We start from the raw sequence: 17,301 nt of genomic DNA, 5'->3' as shown, positions 1-17,301 counted from the left end.
CAGGTGCACGAGGCTGACAGCGTGAGCTGCTCATGCCCCTTCTGTTTCTTTCTCTGTGTTTCTTTCATCTTGCTGTGCTGCCCAAGCTGACCTCGCCATCCAGGATTTCCTGCTTCAGCCTTCTGAGTAGCAGGGGTTACAGAGAGTACCACAATGTCCCACTCACATACGGACACATGACTCATACGGAGTTTAATATTTAAGTATTAATATTAAATATTAATATTTAAAGATTTCCTGTACTGAGAACTGAACCTGGGGTCTTGTAGCACGTGCTAGACGTATTCTATCCCTAAGCTAGGTCCCCAAACCCTTCTCTTTTACTTTTTATTTTGAGACAGGATCTTGCTAAGTTTCCCACACTGGTTGAGAAATCTCTCGCTCTGTGGTTTTGAACTCACAGCAGTCTTTCTTCCTGCCCTGGCCTCCTGAGTGGGGTTATAGGTAGAGCCACCACATGGGGCTGCTGAGCTTGGGGAGGAACAGGATCTGGTCTGGGGAAATGACTCAGTAGGTGGGTCACTTGCCTGGTATGGCTGATCACCTGGGTTTGGTTCCCAGGACTCACAGAAAGGTGGGAGGAGAAAACCGAGCCCTGAAAGTTGTTTCCTGACCTCCGTATGCACATCATGATGCACAAGTGCACACAATACATGATAATAATAAATAATAATAATTTTAAGGGGGGATTAGGAGCTAGCCAAGTAGCAATGAATACTGAGACCCCATGGCCATAGGGTTGCAGGTTGTATACAAGCTTGTTCTATGCCCCTGGACAGTGAAAGAGCACAGCACGGTCAGAGCCGCAAATCACTCAGCAGAGCCGGGGTGCAGAGCATGATGGGTCATAGGGAAACCTGACCTTGGATTGGAAAACAGGTGTGAGGGTGTGACAGCTGTTAAAAGTCCACTAAGAGATTTGGGACTCTGTCTTTATAAAAAATAGTCTTTAAATTTTGTTTTACATGCATGAGTGTTTCGCCCGCACACCATGCTTGGTGCCCACAGATGCCAGAAGAGTGTGTTGGATCCCTTGGAATTGGAGCTACAGGTGGCTGCAAGCTGCCATGTAAGTGCTGAGAATCAAACCCAGGTCCTCTGGATGCGCAGCTCGTGCTCTTAACCACAGAGCCATCTTTCCAGCCTCTGGGCTTTTTCTCGGAAGCAGAGGGGACTGTGAGGAAAGTTGATATGGTCACTTAGAATGGCAAAGACCAGTGATAGGGTTGTAGCCCAGTGGTTTAGCATCTGTCAGACCCTGGGTGCTGTCCCAGGACCGTAATACAATACAATAGCAAGTAGGTTCTGGGCAGCGAATACCATCCCCGCAGCTCACCAGGGTTGATCTTGCTGCCCATTCTCCATGTTGGCCATTCAAGGGAGTTGAACACTTCTCTTTGGCGGAGGCTGGCCAAGTAACTTCCCTCTTTTTTGGAACTTTGAGCTTTCAGAGACAGTGTAGAAGGAGCTCTGAGTCTGGCTTCGGTCTGGGTCCTTTCCTCTTGTCTAATGGACTCTTTAGCTCAAGGTAGTGAGATAGAGTGTTCCTCCGAAGACAGACTGTGCCCACCATAACCAGGACCCGGAGGCACATGGGGTCTAAGTCAGCATGAGGTGCCCCATTCTTTGGCCAGAGTCTTGGAGGTCCTCAGAAGTGGTCCTGGCTCTGGCGTGGTTTTTGCCTAACAGGAAAGATGGACGAGAAAGGGGAGTTACTTTCTCCTTCCTAATGCACGACCCAAATTTGCTTCTACCATATTTGTTCACGTTCAGTTCAGCCTGAGGCTGTCCACAGAAGCTGAGAGAGGAGCTTGGGGAGGTTGTCTTGATGGGGATCCGTTTACCCAGCACACTGAGGCACTCTACGGGAGCAGAAGAAAGCAAGGATAGATGTTTGTCAGCGAGCTAGCGTCTTCCCTACATGGCTGCGTTTTACCACGAGTCAGTCTCTTCCCTAGATGGCTGGTTGTCTTCCTTGTCTCTTGCTACATGATAAGCTATCTTGGAGCTTTGTGATTTAAAATTAATAACAGCCATCTTTTTATAACTCATTCTTGCGTGGAAATTTTCCCCTGTGGGAAGGTTTTAGTTTTGTTGTAGCTTTAGGTTTAGGGGTAAAGCTGAGCAGCATGTAGAAGCTTCCTAATGTCGGAGTTCAGGTTGTGTGGCTTTCTGTCAGGGTCCAAGTACCACAGGGGTGGGTTTGCCTGGTGGAGTCTGTTTAGCACAGCATTGTTGGCCAATGTCCTCAGCTTACATCAGAGCTCCAGCTGGGTAATACACTGTGGATTTGAGAAGTAGCGACATACGACCATCATCAGAGTACGACATCAGTTTGTCCCTTCAAAATGCTCTGTCCTGCCAACTTGTCTTTCTTATTACCCACAATCCCTGGTCTTTTTACTGCCACCATGGTTTTCTTTTCCTAGAATGTGGCATAGCTGGAGTTTCGAGGCATCTAACCTTTGTAGCATGGCTTCTTTCCTCTAGGGAGAAGCATAGAGGGCACTTCAATGTGTTTTTATAGTTCATTGACTCGTTTCTTCCTCTCCCTCCTTTTATTCCCTTCTCTTGGAGACAGGTCTCATGCAGGATTAGACTGTCTTTGAATTTTTAATGTAGTTGAAGATGACCTTGAACTTCTGATGCTCCTGCCTCCACCTCCTGAGTGTTGGGGATCCGGTGTGGCTGGGGATGGAACCTGGGTGTTCGTGCATGTCAGGTTACAATTCCAAGCACTGAACTGTTGTCTGCGCACACTACATTCGAGTCATCCATTCACCACCGAAAGACGTAGTTAACTCCAGGTGCTGGCAGCTACATGCAAAACCTCGACCAACAGTTGTGTGCAGGCTTTTATACGATGGGTTTTTACCTTACTTGTGTGCTAAGCAGTGCCATTGCCGAATCATGTGGCGAGTGTTTGAGTTTTGTAAGGAACTGTCCAGCTCTTCAGCTTTCCACGGAGTGTCTCGAGAGAGGTGGGAGCACTTACCTGGAACAGGAGATAGATAATCCTTACCACGCACCATGCATCTTGCTTTGTTTCTGGACAAAGTCTCACTGCATAGGACAAACTGGTTTCAGATTCATGGTAATCCTCCTGCCGCATCTCTATGCTACACCATGCCTGGCCTACCATGCATCTGAAGGCTTGCTTAATGAGCCTTGAGTTAATGCCTTTCTCTAAAAGAGGCCATCTGCGTTTGTGGCTGTGTCAGTGTAATGTAAGACGTTCTGAAGATGAGAGCCACTAGTTGTCACTCGTGACAACCGTCGGTGACGGGCCGACACCATGGCTTCTGACTGTATTCCCTGCCATTCGTGCAGGCTTGCTGGTTCTTGTGTCCACTTCCAGGGTTTGTGGTGTTCTAGAAAACTGCCCGTTTCGTGGAGCGCTCCGGTGTAGCATATCGTGTAGTGTAGTTTTATGTTTGTGTCTCCTTTATCTTTCTCATCTCTGAGAATTAAACACTTTTGCTTCCACTACTCTCTCCCTCATTCCTCAACCCCACCCCCTTGCCTTCCTGTATACTCTGGTTCTGTCTTCTCTTTCCCTACCTCTCTTGCTCCATTTTCCCACATGCCCCTCACCAGTGTCTTTTCCTTTCTTTGATCAGCTGTGCCAGAGAGCCCATGAGTCTTCTCAGCTTTCGTCTTTGTTAGAGCACTCTGTTGTTCCCTTCATGTTTCCCAGCTCACCGACTTCTGAACCGATATAATTTCTGTCTTCCTTGTTTCTCAGGCTTTCGTAGTTCCTTTCTGTACCTGCTTCATGGGTTGAAGAGTCAGCTCAGTCATTTCCTAAGCAATGTGTTTGTATCACTGTATTGCGTCTGACTGATTTTCTCAGGAGGGTTTCCAGAGTAGGAATTGTAAACTGAAATTGTATTGCAGGTTTCAAAAAAAAAATTATTGGCTGGTGCAGTGCTTCAGTGGTTAAGAGTTTTCACTGCTCTATCAGAGGACCTTGCTCTGGTTCCCAGCATCCATATCTGGTGCCCTGCAACTGTGTGTAACTCCAGTTCCAGGAGGATGCAAAGACCTCTTCTGACCTCCAAGGGCACGTGCATGCTCATGGTACACATATAGTTACACACACACACACACACACACACACACACAAGCAAACACACACACACACACAAGCAAGCACACACACACACAAAAGCAAACACACACAAACAAGCACACACACACAGACAAACACAGACACACACACAGGCAAACACAGAGACAAACACACACACAAACACAGACACACACACAGGCAAACACACACACTGACAAACACACACACACACATACACAGACAAACACACATACACACACACAAACACCAAACACAGACACACACACACAGGCAAACACACACACAGACAAACACACACACACACACAGACAAACACACACACACACACAAACACACACACACAGACACACACACACAGGCAAACACACACACACATACAGGCAAACACACACACAGGCAAACACACACACACACAGGCAAACACACACAGAAACATACACACACACACAGACAAACACACACACACACACACACACATACACACACACACATATTTTAAAAATCTAAAAAAAAAAAGATAGGTTTTGTGTGTTTGAACCCGGGTCTTACGCAGCCCCGAGTGGCCCCGAACTTCCTATGTGTGACTTGGAGTTCCTGATCCTCTGGTTTTTCCCTCCCGAGTGCTGCTTGAAAGACAGGTACCCCCACTAGTTTCTCTTTCTTTTCTGGGGATCGAGCCCAGGGTTTGATGTGAACTGTGCACACAATATACCAAATGAGGCACATTCTCCGTCTGATTTTTGTGTTTTTGAAACAGGGTTCTGTATATCTCAGACAGGCCTTGAATGGCAGACCATCCTCCTGCCTCGGCTCCCCAGATTCTGGGATTGCAGGTGTGCACCTCCATGTCTGCCTCTTCTATTATTATTATTGTTATTGTTAATTATTATTATTATTGTCGTCGTCGTCGTTGTCGTCGTCGTCGTCATCATCATCATCATCATCATCATCATCATCATCATCATCATTTTCTGAGACAAGATCTTGTTAGATAGTCCTAATGGCCTGAAACTGGTTATGAAGACCAGGCTGGCCTCAAACTCACAGAGGTCCTGTTGCCTCTGCCTCTCGAATGCTGGAATTAAAGGCTCCTGATAGATAGGCATTGGCTGTCAATGAACATTCCCTGGTTCTAGCACAGGGTCCTGTGATGCACCCTGCAAGTCCATCCATCATCTATCTCACTTGGTGAGTAAGAGCCAGCCCTCCTCACAGACAGTCTACTGAACACCACTCACTGCTCCCGTCCCGGCTGGACGGTCTGCAGTGTTTAATCTGCACTGCTTCCTGTGCACGCACTGGCCTGTCAGTCATCCCTGCAGTCTTGATGTGCTCTGTAAACAACTCAAGTCTCTGGGAGAAGCCCCTTCCCCCCATTGTTCCTTCTTACCAGGCTTTCTTAGCTCTTCTCCCTGGTCTATGTCCCCAGGGACATAGTTGAAATTGTTGAGACTGTCCCACCTCATTCAGAGTTTCACATAGGATTGCACTGAACTTGGGAAGGGATTTGTAAGTAGTCGATCTTCTTTAACGTGTGGCTTCTGCCTGGCCTTGGGGTTTGTCCCATGTGTTCACTCTTGTCATTTCCCTTAATAAAGGTTCCTGGCTCATAACCGTTCCCTCTGAGATTCTTTTTTTTTTAATTTATTTACTTTATTTATATGAATGCACTGTAGCTGTCTTCAGACACACCGGAAGAGGGCATTGGATCCCATTACAGATGGTTGTGAGCCACCATGTACTTGCTGGGAATTGAACTCAGGACCTCTGGAAGAGCAGTCAGTGCTCTTAACCACTGAGCCATCTCTCCAGCCCTCCCTCTGAGAGTCTCATTAATAATATTTCTGGACCATTTTCCTTTTATGATTGGGTTGTTCCCAGCTATATTTGCTGGATTATTTCTGGTCTATGGCAAAGATATTTATGTTGGTTTGTCTATTTTATATTCTAATAATTTATCAAGTTATTTCCATTCCACTGACTTGAGTTTGCTAGCCTCTCCCCCTCCCCTCCCCCTCCCCACCCCTCCCCTCCACCACCTTCCCCTGTTCTGCTGATGCTACTTCAGGTAGCCATGGTGCTTTGCTCCATTTTTCCTTCACTGGGTTTCCTGAACAGTGCACCAGTGTCATTCTGTTATAACTGCAGCCACAGAGGGAGCCTCAGGCTGCTTTTGCCATCGCTGAGAGGTTGTACAGTCATATTTAATCATTTTGAAATTCATATTAGAGAATCTAGTTCCTCTGTAAAAATTGTGGTCTCAGGGTGGAGAGGTGACTCCGCTGTGTCCGTCTTGGGCTGGAGAGGTGGCTCTGTGGCTAAGACAGTCTTTGCTTTTGCAGAGGACTCAGGTTCAGTTCACGGCACTGCATTGCAGCTCATGTCTGCAACTCCAGTTCCATGGAACCTGATGTCCTGTTCCAACCTCTGTAGGCACTTCGCGTATGTGGTGCACCTGTATACATGCAGACAAAACACTTATACCCATGAACCATAAATAGATAAAAAATACTTTAAAGAAAAATTGATAGTCTTAGGAAATGACTCAGTGGAGTATCTGAGTTCAGTGGAAAAAAAATTTTTAAAAAAGTTGAAGGTTTGTAATCTTCAGTGGGGGTTAGGAGCTAGGGGTAGGGGGCGGGGGAATAGGGTGGGTGGAGATGTTGACAGGCAGATCCCCAGCTTGCTGGCCTGATAGTCTAACCTGTTTGACAAGTTTCAGTCCAGCGAGAGACCTTGTTTCAAAATATAAGGTAGACAATGTTGCTGATAGACATCAGCCAAGGTTGTCCTTTGACCTCTACATACATACAAATAAATTCTCTCTCTCTCTCTCTCTCTCTCTCTCTCTCTCTCTCTCTCACACACACACACACACACACACACACACACACACACACACACACACAAAAGAAAACACTGCCAACAAAAAGTGTTGAATTGTGTGCACTTCTGATACTTCATCAGACGAGAGATGATTTTCTCTTTTTGACCTGCTAATGATATTTTATTTTAAGGGAATAAAGTTTTCAGGAGCCGCTCACAGCGACTTCTGCTGTGTACCCATCCTGGCCATGGTATTTTATCTACCTCTTTTCTCTAAGTTGAAAAAACAATCAGTTGTTAGACCGTAGTTTTATCCTTGGAGATTCCAACGTGGGGCGGAACCTCTTTCATGTACGATTGGGCACCTTCCTTCTTTGTGAACCATGTAACTGGTACCTGGGACCTCTGTCGCTTGGTTTCACCCTCTTGGAAGCTTGTCGAAGCCCGACTTCCCCTTCAAAGCAGAATCATTGAAAAGTTCCCTAATGTTTCTGGGCTGTTGGCATATTTACCTTTGTCTTTAAGGCGGTGTGATGATAATATTTTTCCAGGTCCCTGAGCTTTCAGATGTGTAGACCACACTCTCCAGCGTCAGATACCACGTGCACATCATATCCCTGTCTTAAGAAAATGTTCAGATCAATCCATTTAGCAGATTTATTTTCTTTCTCAAAGAACACAAGTTTGGACTTAGCTAAACTTGGCAGTTTTTCTGTTTTCTGTAGTAATCACTTTCTAATGAACGTAGCCAGGTTAGATCCTGCTGACCCAATAGTCTGCAAGCATGCCTTTCTGCAGAAGCCCCCCAACCCCAACCCCGTTACTGACGTTATTGCGTGAATGGAATTCTGCTTTCTGTAGATTTGAGGTTTCAGGTCACCTGCTTCCCTTTCTTTAGCAATCAGTGAACTGTTGCCAATGTCTTGGTAAACAAAAGCTAACACCAGGAATCTAAAAACAGCTTTCACAGTGCAGAGTTTCGGTCTGGCTTGCCACCTCTAGCTTCTTTGTTATTATGTAGCAGTTGTCTCCAGAGTAGGATAGAGCTGTAGCAAACACACTTGCCCTACACTTTCACTTTCCAGTTTGCCCTGTAGGCACGACCATTAATAATCTCAGTCTATGAGAGCATGACACAGCAGCCGTTGTAAGTGGACATTTTCCTTTATGTGGTCCACGCATTGCACCACAAGGGCTTGGTGAAGGGGCAATTGCTTCCTGTTATGATTGGAGGATTTGTTTCCAAGTGGGTTGGTGACTCTAGAGAGCTCATTTCACCATAGGGGTGGGGGTGGAGCAAAGGGTCCTGTCCTTGAACAGGTGGCCTTGCTCTGGGAGCTTGCTGAGGATGGGAGGGGCCACGGAGGGAACTTTGGTGATAGGGTTTGAGTGCCTTGCCCTGCACGTTGTCAAGGATTAAATATGTCTCCCAGTGTCCTCATCATCAAGACTCCTAGTGCATTAGATGGCACTTGACAAAGTCCTTGTCACTCACAAAACTACCAAGTCACTGCTGTCCTCCGGGGATACCAGATCTCTTAGCCCAGCCCCTTTCAGACTTGCTTTGCTATTCTGTGTTGGTTATTGTCTTTACCCAATTTTTTGCAAAGCATAGCATCGTGGTGGTTGAGAAAACAGCCAGCAATGTGGAGCGTCTTCCTCAGGCCCCATCGCTTTCTTGTTTTGAGACAGGGTCTAAGCTGGCTGCTCTGCAGCCTTGGAGGTTCTCCTATCTCTGTCTCTCCTTGGGTTACAGTGTACACTGCTGTACTAGGCTTTTCCCGTGTGTCCCGGGGATCTGAACTCAGGACTTCATGCTTGTACAGTGCGTACCTTACCAACGATGCCATCTCTCCCTGTCCCCCTGGCTCTATCAGCAATTAGCCTAAGAAGTTCAGAGTTCAGGAGGTGTGGCCTTCTTGGGAGGTCTTCCTGACCTTTGCTATTTTGCATCCTCTTTACAGATCTCGTGTGTTTTTATTGAGTTATTTGTGACCCACATTCTCACTCTCTGAGAGAACTGGAGGAGGGAAGAACTTGAAGCCCTGGGCCTCAAGTGTCATGGAAAACCTATTTCTTATCATTACGTCTCGGCTGTAGAGTAGTCTGCTTCTGAGTATTTGAGTGTTGCTTGCCACTAAGTTCTTTTGCTAGAAACCCGTCCTTTCTGTTCCCTTCCATGTTTTCATTTATTGTCACAGTCTGCCCCAGGACCTCTGGCTTCTTAGGGAAATAAGGTTCAGTGGGAGCTGTTTGGAGTTTTTCAAATGCATAGATAGAAGCAGCAGGGTGTGTGTGTGTGTGTGTGTGTGTGTGTGTGTGTGTGTGTGTGGTATGTGTGTGTGTGTGGTGTGTGTGTGTGGTATGTGTATGTGTGTATATGTGTGTATATATGTGTATGTGTATATATGTGTGTGTATGTGTACATATGTGTGTATGTTATATGTGTGTTGTGTGTGTATGTGTGTATATGTATATGTGCATGTGTGTATTATGTATATATGTATCTATGTGTATATATGTATCTATGTGTATGTATGTGTATGTGTGTGTATGTATGTATGTATGTATGTATGTATGTATGTATGTATGTGTGTGTGTCTAATGACCTCTAAGGACCCTACACCAGAACTATTACTAGTATTTGTATGGTGAAAGTGGAAGGTTAGTGATTCTGAGTAAAATGACTTACACAACAGCTCACTGGCAGTGATTAAAATGCAAATCTCGCCTTCAGTAGGTAGATGGGAATTTGACAAAGCCTTTTGTGAAGGGAGAGAACAAACAGCTGACAATCAGGGCTCTTGGGTGGAAATTGCTCTATTTCTAATGTTCCCGAGCTGTGGTTTGGAAGATGGAACTGGGCCTTAGCAGAGAGAGTTGTCTTGGCAGCAGGTCCCCAGTGGCATGGGGGGCTCGGAGGCTCTGTCCTTAGTGATGTGGAGGATTTTCAGGGCTGCTCTCCAGTGGCTGTTCTGTCCTCAGATGTGGGGGTTTCCAGGCTTGCTCCCCAGTGGTGTTGGGTGGAGGACTCCCGGCTCCATTTTCAGCGTCATGGGACGAGTTCTAGGCAGAGGGGCTTCTGTCCCTTTGTACCAGCAACTTGCTTAGCTGCATGTGAGTCCCAGAAACAGGCTGTCAGAAAGGGTGAGGTGCGGGCTCCCTGCAGCAAGGTGTCCTCTCAGATGTCTTGCAGCAGGCCCTCAGCATCTGCTCTTTATTGAGCAAGGTGGTGTTGCAGTTGCCAGCCTTAGCTAGTTTAAGGCTGTCTGGATGGTGGCTCACGTCTGTGATCCCAACACTTGGGAGGCTGAGGCGGGGGTTGCTGTGAGTGTGCACTCAGAGTGACACCTCAGTCTTCCTTGACTCCGTGGAGGACACTCCGCCTTCAGAGAACCGCCTTCTCCTTCTTCGCCACTGTTGTTTGGAGATAAGGTCCCGGCCTTGTTCTGTATATGTTTTCGTTATGTATATACACAGTATGTATGGTATTGATTACCTACAAGCGTGCTTACTATTCAGACATGATTCTTTTTCATAACACCTGTCAGCTCCTACCATATGACTCAGTGATGCCACACCAGTTTCGAGTCGTGGTCTCAGTAAAATATTCCAGACGTGTACAGTCTCTGAGTGTTGGGATTCCAGACAGGAGCCATCCCCCAAGACAGTCTAAAATTAGCTAAAAGCTCTCAGCTACAGTGAGCTGCTCAAATAAGGAACAGATGGTGAGAACTGGCCATTGGCTAACTGTCTGCGAGGAGTGACAACCTCAGGACTCTCTGAGGACTCTTTGCCTTCAGGGAGCCCACACTCCATTCCTTGGACAGCCTGTTTCTACACAGCTAGGCCTCACACCAACGTTCCCTGACGCCCCGTGTTGAGTGCTTTTCTCTCACAATCTTCTCTCTCTCCTTGTGGCCTTTATCCAAACGGAGGGATATTTCTATCAGTCCTACCTTGCATTCCCTGGAACTTAGGTTCCAACGCAGGGAAGGAATTTCAGGGGTGTGACAGGCGTGCCTGCCACTGGGTCTGCAGGACATTCTTAATCTTCTTTGGGGGCTTCTGCTATTTAGACCCAATTTAGTTATGATTTATTTTTTAAAGATTTATTTATTTTATGTGAGTACACTGTAGCTGTCTTCAGACACACCAGAAGAGGGCATCGGATCCCATTACAGATGGTTGTGAGCCACCGTGTAGTTGCTGGGAATTGAACTTAAGACCTCTGGAAGAGCAGTCAGTGCTCTTAACCCCTGAGTCATCTCTCCAGCCCCCTACTTAGGACATGATTAATAGAGGATTTTTCTTCTTCTCTTTTTCTTGTCAGAGCATGAAGAGGAACTGGACCAGGAGTTTGAACTGGAGATGGATACTCTATTTGGAGGACTGAAGAAGGTACGGGGTGGCCTTCTAGTGTTTAAAAAGTGCCAGTGTTTCACCTCACTCTGTGGGAAGGAAGAGTGTGGAGGCTTGTCTGGAGCAGTGTGCTTTTCTGTTAAGAAGGTGAAGTGTGTTGTGTTGGACAGGGCACCAGACTCCTGTTATATTCTCTTCAGAAGTGCTGTGCTTGGGTACCAGCCCCTCTTTTTCCACTGGAGACATGCTAGGTCACCCCCTTTCTCCAACTAGAACCGCTACCTTAGTCACCGTTCTATTGCTGTGAAGAGACATCATGACCAAGGCAATTCTTATAAAAGAGAACATTTATTTGGAGCTGGCTTACAGGTTCAGAGAGCCAGCCCATTATCATCATGGTGGGGAGCATGGTAGCATCCAGGCAGACATGGCGCTGCAGAGGTAGCTGAACATTCTACATCCTGATGCATAGACAGAGAGAGAGGGGGGAGAGAGAGGGAGAGAGAGAGAGAGAGAGAGAGAGAGAGAGAGAGAGAGGTACACAGACACACACACATACAGACAAACACATAGACATACACAGAGTCTCTCACACACACACGCACACACGGGGGGGGGCGAGACACACATAGATACACACATACACATATACAGCAAACACATAGACATACACAGAGTCTCTCTCTCTCTCTCTCTCTCTCTCACACACACACACACACACACAGAGGGAGAGGGGGGTTACATACTCAAGATACACACACACAGACCTACACAGTCTCTCTCTCTCTTTCTCTCTGTGTGTGTGTGTGTGTGTGTGTGTGTGTGTGTGTGTGAGAGAGAGAGAGAGAGAGAGAGAGGTACATACTCAAGATACACACACACAGACATACACAGAGTCACACACACACACACACGAGCTCCCCCCCCCCATGTGCACTCAGATACACACACATCACCTTTTCACCCAATTGGATGTAGTTTGGACTCATGTTCATGACACCTGTTCTGGATGTTTCTGTTTCTTGACAGCTCTTTCTAGAATCATTAGTAAGAACATAGGATCAGAAGTTTGTGCTGCTTTAAAATGAGAGAACTGGAGAGTTTTTGTCCTGGTGGGATTTGAGAAGTTGGGGAAGGTAGCCCCGTGAGTCACCATTGATCAGCGTTACTGCATCTCTTACAACAGCTCAGGGTGATATTTTTTCCCATCTCGGGTCTCAAGTCAGGCATTTCAGATAATACAGGATTGTTTGCCAAAGGCAAAAATAAGCAAACCTCCCTTTGAGCTTAGCTGAAGAGAAGTGTAAAAAAAAAATGAACACAGGGTCAGGTACCAACAGATTTTGGAGGGACCTCAGGTTTCACTGTGAGGACCAAGCTCAGCCCCATGGCTCCTCCTATTTAAGCACAGCCCTCATGGCTGTCATCCTTCCACCAGGTCCTGCCAGGGCCCTAGAGCCTGGTTTCTTCCTGACAGTTCTGGTTAATGACCCGCATCAGGGGTACATGTATTTATGTAGGCCACCCCTGCCTTGGTGGAAATTTCTCAGAGTTCATCATCACCCTGAGGAGCCACCTCCCATCTTTATCCACCTGAAGGCCATGTCCTCCTTCGCTCACCCATCTCCTCATCCTTCCACGGTGGCTTGGAGTGCGAGAGTTAGGGGAGTGGTGACTTTGTAGCTGAGAAAGGAGATGGACACCTGTTTTAGCACCTGGACTCTCTTGGTGGATATCTTCCCTGGTGAACCCTACAGCAGATGCCAAGCAGATCAGCATCCACCAACATCCACCAAGGGAGTCCAGGTGCTGCTGTCTTCAGACACACCAGAAGAGGGCATCAGGTCTCATTACAGATGGTTGTGAGCCACCATGTGGTTGCTGGGAATTGAACTCAGGACCTCTGGAAGAGCAATCAGTGCTCTTAACTACTGAGCCATCTCTCCAGCAGTTTTCATAAATGAACCAGTACAGACCAAAGATGTAAGACCTTAGTTTTTTTTTCCTGAAGCTCAGAAGAGCTGTAGGTTTCTGTCTTAATATCAACCAACCAGACCCCCAGAGCTCCCAGAGACTAAACCACCAACCAAAGAGTGAATAAGGAGGGACCCATGGCTCCAGCCATGTAGCAGATGATGGATTTATCAGGCATCAGTGAGAGGAGAGGCCCTTGGCCCAGTGTAGGGGAATGCCAGGGCAGGGAGATGGGAGGGAGTGGGCGGGTGGGAGAACACTCTCATAGAAGCAGGGGAAGGGGGAAGGGATAGGGGAATTCCAGAGGGGAAATCGGGTAAGAGGATAACATTTAAAATGTAAGTAAAGAAAATATCAAAAAAAATTAAAAAAAAAAAGACAGCCCTTTAAGTCACCCTTGTCTGGTATATTTTCACAGCTATGAGAAAGCTAATTAACACACACATAGTCAGAGGTTTGGTTTATTAGTCTTGTAAACATGTTAAAAGTGATTACAGAAAAATCAACAAATGAAACCGTTACTGTCAAAAAGTAATTGCATTTACTTCTCTTTGAAAGCCAATCTTTCTAATTTTCTAGTTTCTGTGTTGTCTGAATTGCAGCTGTCTCGGGGACATGGCTCTCAATTTGGAGTGTCTCAAAGGCACACCTTTCTGAGTAGGGTCCCTCATACGGTTAAATCTTTAGGTTAGGAACAATCTTTAGGGGTTCATTAAGAGTGTATTTACACGCATAGCTCCTTGGGGGACTGAGAGGGACTGTAGCAGCCAGAGCTTAGAAGTCATGAGTGGAAAGTCACTTGTATGACAGGACAGTAAAGGCAACTGGCTGAAGCCACCTTGTGGGACAAGAAGCTGTTGGAGTTTCCCGTTTATAATGCTAACAGACTTAAGTTGGAGAAACAGCATTCCCAACTTTGTGAACTGATAGCACATTTCTAGTTGGTTCTTCCTTTAGAAGCACAATATTAACCTTGCAAAGAAGCAAGGCCTCAAAAAATTGGTAGTGACTCAGATTTGTTCCTCTCCACGGAAATCTTTAGTAAAAGGCGAAAGATTTATGCGATCTGAAGAGAAACCAGAGTATGGAGGAAAGAGCTGTAAACTCTCACCACCAGTAACTGCAGTTCCTAGTACGTCAGTGGTGACTTTTCAGTCATAGGACCTGCCCAGCATCTTGTCTATAAGGCAACGTAATAAGTCCTTTCAGCTCAAATGATGGCTGAAACATATGTATACATAGATATATTTTAAACTTCAAAATTTTATTACATGAAAGGAATGATGGGTATGCAAATGAGAAGTCTGAGTCATGGGGCTTTGAGGCAAATCACATGGCCACCGCTAGGGGGCGGAGCGGAGGTCTGGGCTTATGTTTAGTTACAGTATTCTTTAGTTTCTGGGAACCTTATGATTTCTGTTTCTTTTCTACAAAACCCACTTATTTCGAAATAACTATACACCTACGGGAAATTGCAACAATAACAAAACTTACTGGGGAATTTCATCACTATAGTGAACTCTTTAAACCGAGGAACCCGACTGCAGTCAGACCCACAGACCCCACACAGATTTCCTACGGCTCATGAGTTATTATGTGTTCGTGTAACTACTGCACCTTAGGTATAGAAGCTCGAGGAACTACGTGGATTTTCTTTTCCTCCTGAGACTGTATCTTAACTACATAACCCATAAACTCTTGATGGTCCCCTTGCCTCAGCCTCCCAGATGCTATAATTCAAACATGTGCCACCATGTTGGACTTTAAACTCGCTTTTGTGAAGGTGGGATGGCTTTCTGAACGGAAACCAAATTCCCTGAATATAAGAGCCAGAAGTTGAGGCCGTGGCTCCCAAAAGACTGGAGGTGTTGACTTTCTCCATGTAATAGGGACATACACCGCCTCTCTGATATTTTTGGAGAGCTGGCATTATGAGATTTTTGTCGGAGAGTCATTAGTCTGCGTTGCCTTTTTTTTTTTTTTTTGAGACAGGATCTCATGTAGCCCAAATTAACTATTGTAGCTGAAGATATCCTTGAACTTCTGAGCTTCTTGCCTGTAATCCCTAGATGTGGGAATCGTGAGTGTCAACACCATAGCCGCCTTGAATTATGTAATTTGGGTCATGGCTCCAAACTTTTATATTGGCCTCATTTGTGACTTACAACTCTTCTCTCCAAATGCTTTAGAGAAAATGTGGTCTGTGGTCAGTGCTTCGCCAGTTTGAGAAATGTGTGTGTGTGTGTGTGTGTGTGTGTGTGTGTGTGTGTGTGTGTCTGTGTCTGTGTGTGTCTGTGTGTCTGACTGTCTGTCTGTATCTGTGTGTGTTCCTGAGTTCATGCTGGGATTTAGTATTCCTTTTAGACATTTGATTCTGCTATGGTTTGGATATGGCTGGAGGATGTTTGGTCCTTAGTGTATCAATATTTAAGGGTAGCAGAAGTTTAAGTGTGGGGCTTTGGGACTGGAGAGAAGGTTCTACCATTAAGAGCCCTGGCTGCTCTTGCAAAGGGTTCAGGATTAATTCCCAGAACTTACATGGTGGCTCACAATCATTTATTGCTCCAGTTCCAGGTATCCAACACCCTCTTCTGGCTTGTGCAGGTTTAGATACATAAGGAAGGAAACTAAACACCCATACCCCTTAAAAGAATGACTGGGGCTTTTCAGGTGTCAGCAAGATATAGCTCAGAGTCATATGAGAGGATATTGGCAGGGCGGGGGTACCTCCTTCTGTAGGTCACTTCCTTGATTGCTAATTCTGTAGGAAGGCTCTGCCCACTGTGAGTGGAGTCATTTCTAGGCCAATGGGCCTGGCCTGTATAAGAAACCTAGCTGAAGGCCTGGAAGCAAGGCAGTAAATGGCATTCCTCCGCGGTCTCTGCTTCAAGCTCCTGGCTCTGAGTTCCTGCTATGGTTTCTCTCAATGACAAAATATAGCCACACACATTTCATGCACAGAGGTCAGAGAACAACTTGCAGGAGTTGATTCTCTTCTTCTGTCATATGGGTCCCTGAGGACTCATTTAGATCACCAGGCTGGGCAAGCACCTTTTTCTCACTGTGCCATCTCACCAGCCCCATTGTCGTCTTTTTGAGACGGGGGTTCCTGTAGCCTAGGCTAGCCCAGAACTCACTGTGCTGCTGAGGATGACTTTTGAACTATTGGATCTCAACTTTCAGTTCTCAAGAGCTATTCCTGTTGGCGTTCTCTACTATACTCAGCTCAGAATATCCATTTACAAGAAACAAAGGGAAAGAAATCCCAGCACTAGGAGCTCTCATAGGTAACTGACTTAGAACCCTTAAACTTAGGGGAAAGTCTAATCTCATCAATACCTCTTCCTTGTCCTGTACCCTGTTGGGGAGATTTTTTCCCCAAAGGCTGAGATTTGGAAAAGTTGCGATTCATAAAATATTTTTTTTATTTTAGTTTTTGAGAATGTCATATATAAGTAATGTATTTGCATTGTTAATAGCCTTTCTCCCTCCTTCCCTCCCTCCAACACCTTTCATGCTTCCCCCAATTCCTCTCAATTTCAATGACCTCTTCTTTAATGAGTGTTGTGTGTGTGTGAGAATCTTTGTGAGTGTGTGTGAGAATGTTGAGTGTGTGTGAGTGTGTGAGAATGTTTGTGTGTGTGAGTGTGTGAGAATGTCTGTGTCAGTGTGTGTGTGTGAGTGTGTGTGAGTCAGAGAATGTTTGTGTGAGTGTGTGTGAGTGTGTGTGAGAATGTGTGTGTTCGAAAATGTTTGTGTGAGTGTGTGTGTGTGAGAGTGTGTGTGTGAGAGAGTGTGTGTGAGTATATGTGTGTGTGTGAGAGAGTGTGTGTGTGAGAGAGAGAGTGTGTGTGTGAGAATGTTTGTGAGAGTGTATGTATGTGTGTGTGTGTGTGTGAGAGAGAGAGTGTGTGTGTGTGTGTGTGTGTGTGTGTGAGTGTGTAAGTACAACCTGCCGAGTCCCTTGCTTGTATTTATATATGTTTAGGGTTGACCACTTGGGGTTGGACCACCTATATCTGGAGAAGACTGATTCTTTCTTAGCA

General features: G+C 46.0%; 1 protein-coding gene and 1 non-coding gene across 2 annotated transcripts in view; one reads left to right on the top strand and one right to left on the bottom strand.

Annotated features, from left to right (window-relative positions):
* Hhat (hedgehog acyltransferase) overlaps positions 1-17,301 on the top strand; it is a 252,931-nt gene that overhangs the window by 14,368 nt on the left and 221,262 nt on the right. The window contains exon 3 of the mRNA NM_001398579.2: positions 11,253-11,320. Coding sequence (NP_001385508.1) covers positions 11,253-11,320 — 68 coding nt within the window. The remainder of the gene's footprint in view (positions 1-11,252; positions 11,321-17,301) is intronic.
* On the bottom strand, positions 14,225-14,341 carry LOC120096441 (U5 spliceosomal RNA). The gene has a single exon (XR_015636464.1). It is a non-coding gene; the product is annotated as a U5 spliceosomal RNA (small nuclear RNA).

This window comes from Rattus norvegicus, chromosome 13 (assembly GCF_021556685.1).
Source record: "Rattus norvegicus strain SHRSP/BbbUtx chromosome 13, alternate assembly SHRSP_T2T, whole genome shotgun sequence".
Classification (NCBI taxonomy): Eukaryota; Metazoa; Chordata; class Mammalia; order Rodentia; family Muridae; genus Rattus; species Rattus norvegicus.
The sequence above is the reverse complement of the archived record's forward strand: the minus strand, read 5'-3'. Positions and strand labels throughout refer to the sequence as shown.